This window comes from Panicum hallii, chromosome 8, assembly GCF_002211085.1.
Source record: "Panicum hallii strain FIL2 chromosome 8, PHallii_v3.1, whole genome shotgun sequence".
In the NCBI taxonomy this organism is placed as follows: Eukaryota; Viridiplantae; Streptophyta; class Magnoliopsida; order Poales; family Poaceae; genus Panicum; species Panicum hallii.
Genome location: NC_038049.1, coordinates 38,459,055 through 38,466,987, shown reverse-complemented (window position 1 = coordinate 38,466,987; position 7,933 = coordinate 38,459,055). Strand labels below are relative to the sequence as shown.

The following is a 7,933-nucleotide window of genomic DNA, read 5'->3' as shown; positions in this document are numbered from 1 at the left end:
GAAGTTTTCATCGCCAATCAAAACCGTAGAACCATGAATGCATTACTTTGGTACTCCTACCAGTAGATTATTTCCAAACCACGGTCTAAAACACTGGATAGCCCTCCCAATGGCCATTGCATTGCTCCACATATATCTACATCCATTTTAAGGAAACATCAAGCATCGCCGCTAGCTGGATTTGTTTAGCTAGATAAGATTTGGAGTTTCCTCTGACACAAAGTGTTTTGGGTTTGGTTAGGCTAGCCACCAAGCATCACATGCACATGCCTTGCCAAGATCCGGTCCAACTCGTGCCACCCAGCTAGGCTGGTAGATCCTTGCAGTGGAGGAGATCACAATGCACTTATTATACTAATATTTAAGTAATAAAATGCTATTATACTTAAATAAATCCATCTGTTCAGAAGAGCCTCCCATGACCATCTGTGTACCTATCCTGTTGTCTTCTTGATTCCATGAGCAGAATATATTATCTGTTGATTGTGGATGCATCTGACCAAGTTGTTGAGTACCGGGCTACTCTTTTATTTGTTGATCGCATGAGCAGTGTAGACAAGCTACGGGAAGAGTTGGATAATCTCCTCCTGGTCAGAGCTGCTGGCTGCCACCAGACACCTGCAATTCAGCTACATGTTTTCAAACATAAAAGATGCCTTTCATAGACATTGCGGCATGGTCAAATTCAACCCGTAGCGAGCTCCATTTGATTAGAATTTGAGGCAAATAATGCCACAGCATCTCGGCTTAATTATTTATTTGTAGATCACAAAATATTTGGCGGATGCGTATCCATCCCCACCTGTAGGCTGTAGCAGCAGCGGGGATAGCGTACGCATTCCGAGCCGCAGAGGCGTGGGTGGGCCCCACACGCGGCCGTGCTTGTCGCGGCCGTTGCGGCAGGCGCGCCATTATCGCGGTAGCTGGTGACCGCGCGTCGCCACCTTCGACCCGCCGGTTTATATAGCTTCGAGACCCCTCCCCATCCTCCTCACCTTAGCTGCTCCGGCCGTGTGATCTTGAGCCTTGATCTCGCCGCCTCTCCGCTGCTCTCCGTCCCCTCTAGGAAGAAGACTCGGCGGCATGGCCGTGCAAGCTCAGTTCGGCGGCCTCGCCGGCTGCTTGCCGCCCTACGCGGCGGCGGCGGCGGATTGCTTGGCCGACGAGCAGGTGCGCGCGCTCCTGGCAGCCGCCGCGGGCAACAAGGCGTGCCAGTACACCTGCGCGGCCGGCGTGGTCAGCGGCGCGCAGAGCGAGCTGACGTGCAACGGCGGCGGCGGCGGGGCGGCGCTGCCGTCGCGGAAGCGCGGCAGGGAGGATGCGTTCGATCAGTACGTGGCGTCCTCGTCGGCGGCACTGCTGCCGATCCCGGGGATGCAGAGGGCGTTCGTCAAGCAGCACTCGCCCTTGCCGGCGGCGGCGATCGCGAGCCGGGTGGCGGATTCCGCGACGGCGTCGACGAGCGGGCGGCCGGCCGCCGCGTCGGTGGCGGACGCGCTGGCGGCGGAGCTGGGCCAGCAGGGTGCGGAGGTGGACGCGCTGGTGCGCGCCGAGTGCGAGCGGCTGCGCGCCGGGCTGGAGCAGGCGCGGAAGCGCCAGTGCCAGGCGCTGGTGCGCGCCGCTGCGGCGGGCGCGGCGCGCGCGCTGCGGGCGAAGGAGGCCGAGCTGGAGGCCGCGCGCCGCCGCGCCGCGGAGCTCGAGGAGCGGCTCCGGCAGGCGGCCGCCGAGAGCCAGGCATGGTGCGGCCTGGCGCGCAGCAACGAGGCCGTCGCCGCGGGGCTCCGCGCCGCGCTCGACACCCTGCTCCTCCGCGGCGCCGCCCCCGCGCGTCCCGCCGAGGAGGAGGGCTTCGGCGACTGCGGCCCCGGCCTCGCCGCCGCGGGGGCGGACGACGCGGAGTCCTGCTGCTTCGTCGAGGCTGAGGACGCCGGCGCGGGCGCGGACACGTCGTCCCCTGCGGCGGCGAGCAGGTGGGCGTGCAGGGGGTGCGGCGGTGCCGAGGCGTCGGTGCTTCTGCTGCCGTGCCGGCACCTGTGCCTGTGCAAGGCGTGCGAGCCGCGGGCGGACGCGTGCCCCGTCTGCCTGGCGCCCAAGAACGCGGCCATCCACGTCGCCGCCAACTGACCGCGTGATCCCGCCGCCGCCGTTGTCCACGGCGCGCGAGCGAGCCGGCTCCGGCGATCTCGCTACCAGCTAACAACCTCCAGCCGAGTAATTCAGGCAGCCTGTAGATTAGGCCGATTAGCTTAACCCCGTTCGTTCAGTTCTTTTGGTGTATATTGAAAGGTTGAAATGAACATCTAGACTCGAGTTCTGATGTAAAAGAGATCATCATCATTTTAACTGGCTACTATTACTGTTACAGTTGCCCCATTCCGTCCGGATGCAGTGCCTCTGTCTCGTTGGTCTTTGTTTCTGCTGTGCTTCTTTGTGACGAGTTGGTGCTCTGTTTTCCGTCTGATCTTCCTCATGAATCACCAAAGCGTTATGGAGATGTTCAGCGCCATCACAGCACGGATTCAGATAAAGATACACGCACGCAAGAAGAGCAGGATCTGGTGAACAAAAGATACCCTGCCCGGGTGGTGTGTGCTGCTTGCCACTCACTCTGTCAGCAAAAGGCCTTTTTTTCCCAGCAGCTTTGAGTTTCAACCGCCGCATCGAGTAACTGTGCTCGGGTGCGGTGCGGCCGGCGGCCACCACCAGCTTTGGCGGTGGTTATTCCTTGCAGTGACGCAAACAGGCAGTGCGACCCGATTGTAACTGCAGACCTGCAGCTGCAGATGCTGCTGCTGCCCTCGCCACCATTGTGCGTGGGCGTTCTGCAGCCTCCCTCCCCTCTTTTCCTCCTGCAAACCTGCTGCACCAGCCACGTTTTATCTGGAGCCTGTGGCTGGCGTGAGACCGTCGGTGCGCGCAGCCACGCACTAATGAGGACTGCTGCTGCTGCATGGTGCAGGGTTCAGTGAGTCCACGGGCTCTGGCGCCCACCGGCGAGATCCTGCGGCAGCCGCTGCCGGCGCTGCCGCGTGCGCCGTGTGGTGCGGGCAGGAAGGAAAAGGAAAGATCAAAGATGGGAGAGAAGCCGCGTCGCGTATGGCTTTCTTTCTTTCTCGCTTTGGTTTGAGGGCCTTCGGAGGCTCGTCGGCGCTCGTCAGCCTCTCCTCCGTCTCCTTTCCGTTTCAGGTCGTTGGAAAGGCGAAGGTGCTGATGGTTCCTTGGAAGCGTTAAGCACTTGAGACGTATTGTATGTTCCTCGCGCAGTGCGTTCGTACGGTCTCTTCATAATCTCTTTATTCTTGGGACTACAACTAGTAGCAGAAAGGTATCACCATGCATCGGTGCTGCTACGACTTTATTCATGAGTACTCAGCTTGCTCCGGAATCAACCGATACTTTAGGGAGACCGACCGGCCGAGAGAATGAACCGTACGTCGATCTGTATCTCCAAGGTGCGATGAACTGTCCCGACGGTGTCCCCGCGGAGGATGTTTGGATCCCGAAACTAAATTTTAATCCGAATCACATCGAATATCTGGATATCAAATAGAGAAGTTAAATATGTAACTAATTACATGTCTTTAGATACAGATCGATGCATCTCTGGCTTTTCGCTTTCCGTTCATGCCATCATGCTCCCCTGCGGCTCTTTGGATACATCTCTGGCTGCCACACCCACACTGACGGGCAAACAATCGATGCAGGCGAGGACACCGATCGCACTAGTAGCCAGCCTCCGCGTGCACGGCACATTTGGTTTGGCTGCAGTGCCGTCAGGCGGGCCGTTCCCTCTCTTTCTTCCCTTCTTTATTCGTGCACGCAGATGTGCGCTTTCTTTTACCTTGTGTTCCTGCTCGCTTTACGCTTCCTCTGCTTTCCTCTTTTCACCCAGCTAGCTAGCTAGTCTGTTGTCCTGGGCACGCAGCAGGGTCGCTGCTTGCGTTGTCTCCCCGCCCGCTTCCGGAGGAACCAAAGGCGCCTCTTTTGGTGGGACCAAGCTGCTCTGCGCAGTGGCGCCCGCCGAGACGAAGGTCTAGGAGGGCGGGCGATCGATCGATCAGGTGATGATGACGCGCTTCCGGCTGACGCGCTCGCGCGCCTGCCATGGACGACCTGCTGCTCGTTGGTCCGGTCCACGCTACCTGCCCGTGCAGCTCCGTCGTCCTCGAGGGATCAAAGGCATCGTCGTCTGTGGGCTGGAGTGGAGTGGGGTGTCTTGATGCATATACAGCAGCTGCTTTAATCATCATGGATAGATAGATCATCCTGTTCCTATCAGTGGTGGACTACGAATTGAATGGTGGCGCCACTATTAGGGACCAGTAATTATACTCGGCGACGGCCGTCTAGCTATAGCTCTTAGCTAATCATTCCGACGTCCCTTGTTATGGAGTGGGCGCGGGCCTTTCCTTGCCACCACTGCGTGCTGCTGCTCCGGCTGCCGCCGCCTGCTTGAGTGCACGCTAGGCACTAGCTAAACATTGGCAATGCACATCTTTATCGACCTCCTACAGTGTCTATCTCAGTCAGACTTTTAGTCTAGCCCAATGCGTGGGGGAAAAAAATGATCAAAGCTACGAGCTCCACTGCGCTCCTCCTACTTGCGTGATGGATATAGGTGTCTGAAAATCCGGATTATCCGTATTCATAAACGCTAAAAATGTCAATATGGATATTCGTATTCGTATCCGATTTTAATATGGATGCTACATGGGTGTATCTGAATCCGATTTTTAGTTTTTTTCTCTATCTGATTCCATACTCATATTCGAAATATATGAAATATCCGATCATATATACTCGTATCAGCAAAGAAAAGATATCCGGTCAAAGTATGTGAAGCTTATCTCTACGACTAACTAATTAATGATGTGCACCATTTAAACTAATGAAACTATCCATATGACAAATGACTATTAATGTTAATTCTAATATTACTAATGATATAAAAGATTAAGTTTAGTCATTTCAATTTATTTATTTAAAGACAAATTTCGATATTTAATTATAAAAATTATACGATGATAATTATGTTATTCTTTTATTAGTTACATTTATATAATGCGCTATGTACTAATCCTTTACTCAGTACTTGTATAATAATGCTATAAAATCACTGGTAAAACAAATTGATACTCGTCATGGAGCTATCTTCCAAATTGAGAAGGTATCCGATCCGACTCCAGATCTGAATTCGAGCTATTCGTTTTGTATTGGTATTCAATAAGATTTGAAATTGTATTCGAATTCGGATTAGACGGAAGAAGGTCAACGGCGTGATGCCTATAGCTATATGCTTGCACGACACGGGTATGCATAAACAACGGTTCTCAGAATTGTCACCGTCGATTAAAACCATAAGGTCCGACGAGTGGCATTTGGTCTTGTTTGAGGCAGCAGAAATTGACACACGACGACGCAACACGCATGAAAGTACGCATGATCCCCATATTTTTGTTGAACTAACTAAAGGGATTTATTGCTTGCGTTGTATATATCCCTTTTAAAGATTTGTATAGAAATTTTGTTGAACTAACGTGTGTGTGTGTGCTGTTCATTTGGTTGACAATTCAATTCTCCTTGTGCATAATCAACCTTATTGATCAGATCATAACATGTTCTTTTGGTCAGCAATTGATGACTCTAGTTGCTACCATGCCAGGAGGCTACCGTGTGTGCTTTGCTCTTGGGATTACCGAGATGGTAATTGATAAATTATTTTTTCTCTTGATATTTACTAAGTAATTATACTTGGTTGATGGATCATTGGATCATCATTTCATCAGTGCCCTATTGACTTATCTATGATTCGCTACATTGAGCGGGAACTATTCAAGTCACTTGATGAAGCATCATTCATTGACGGTTCCGAGAACATTAAGATTCAGAAAATACTTGTGCTCGTGCCTTTAAGCTTGCGTATACCAGTGGTTGGTATGTTCATGTGGTCGATTGCTATGCTCGCCTAGGCTCCGGAAAAACTCATCTGGATCCGCCACTGTTTGTACTGGTGGGATAATGCATACATACCGAGTGCAATGCTAGCACATTTTCTTGCAAGAGTAACGTGGTGTGGAATCTGAATCACTGATGCTGTTAACCTTGAGCTTGGAAATGAATGGATGCTGCTGGCCACGCCAATCACCAGCAGAGAGCAAGGCACAATGCCTTGCATTTGATGCATGCATGCAGGTCCCCTGTCCTGGTCCGCGCATGCATGGTTGCTTGCAGCGTACTGGTCCTAACTCTGTTCGTCGTCCGCTTGTGCCATGGCGACAAGCATAGAATGAACAGAGCAATAATCCATGGCGGCATGGGCTGGAGCCACGATCGAGCTCATAGACTTTCAGAGAAAGGCATGCAAAACGCTAGGGAGCCAGTACAATGTACAATACTCACATCGTCCTTGCATTATTGTGCCGGCCATCTGGGGGCCATGCACACATTACATGCATAGACGGTTCCTATTCATCGCCATGTCGGCCTGTCATCGATGAAACAGAAAGCTCACGAGTGAATGAACTACACTACATCCTTTTCCTGCTGTTGTTGTTGATACCTTATTGTATCTCCTTTGCTGCTTTCCTCGTCCTCGTCTGATGACGTTTCATCGTGATTGACGAGCTGGGGCCTCTGATCCATCCGTGAGACGACGTGTCAATCCATCGATCTGCTAACAAGGTGGTGTGGATCAGATGCAGCAGGCCAAGTCCTAGCAAATAGCATTTGATGCATGCATGCAGACAGCCAAATAGATGATGTATTGTACAAACTGTCTATTTAGCCGTCTGTGTATAATGTGGCAAAAACTTGTAGACAGCAGCCGTCTAACTGATGTACATGCCCTGATGATTTATATGCACGTCCTTAAAACAATCATGGCTAGCTTGAGGTCAGCTGCGGCAGCTCTAATGGTGCTATCGATAAGCATTACCAGATACGACACAACTAGCAGAAAAACGCTCATCCAGTACCGGTTGGATCGGTTGGAAACAGGCATTAATCCCGGTAATATCGAGACAAAATAGCATTAGTACCGGGTATATGGGCGTGTTTAGTACCGGTCGGGCTGGCCGGTACCGTCTGGACGGTATTAAATGGTCCTCCATTTAGTACCGGCCGCAGCGATCGGTGCTAAATACGCCACCTAGAAAAATAAAAAAAGTTAGAACCACCTAGAAAAGTCACAAGTCACGTGAATTTTTCACGCGTAAATGCGCATGCGCGGCTGCGATGATTCAAACCCACAACCTCCAGCCTCGCGCGTAGCTTTCTTACCATCCCACGTATGCATTACATATGACTAGATGAGAGATGCCTTTTAAAGTAACTCGTGAAGGATTATTTAGTACCGGGCCAAGATACCGACCGGTACTAAAGGGTGGTATCATCGACTGGTACTAAATGGCCGCGCTATTTTAGTACCTGACACTAAATTATATCTTGATATTAAAATGGCTCCGGAGGTTTTCAAATTTGGACCCGGTATTAAAATGGCTTCATGACAGCTTTAGTACCGGACCAAATTGCGTCCGGTACTAAAATGCGCGATGAAAGATCATTTTTCTTGTAGTGATGATACTATAATATCTTTATTGTGATATGGTCAAATTCAACCTATTTGCGAATCAGATCTAACAATGAACGACAGATAATGCCACAATAACTAGAGAGCAATAATAAGTCATTGTTTTTGGACGTCAAAATCAGAATGCAGATATTTGACTACTAAAGTACTAATTAACGCAGGAATGGAGACTAAAGAAATAGAATTTTTTTTGTTGCAATAGGGTTCTCCAACGGAGATTAAAGCAGATAATTCCTTCATGATTCATAAAACAAATAGCCTCTATCTTGATGGGAAATTCAAAAGGTAAAGACTTCTCTACGGATGGCTGTACGGAAGGATTACATTACGGCCATCACGTGGCTT

General features: G+C 51.1%; 1 protein-coding gene across 1 annotated transcript; it reads left to right on the top strand.

Annotated features, from left to right (window-relative positions):
* The first annotated feature begins 746 nt into the window (after positions 1 to 746).
* On the top strand, positions 747 to 2,369 carry LOC112902984 (probable BOI-related E3 ubiquitin-protein ligase 3). Its single transcript, XM_025972186.1, has one exon. It carries the CDS (start codon positions 1,084 to 1,086, stop codon positions 2,122 to 2,124), a length of 1,041 nt encoding a protein of 346 aa, XP_025827971.1. The 5' UTR covers positions 747 to 1,083; the 3' UTR covers positions 2,125 to 2,369.
* The last annotated feature ends 5,564 nt before the right edge of the window (positions 2,370 to 7,933 follow it).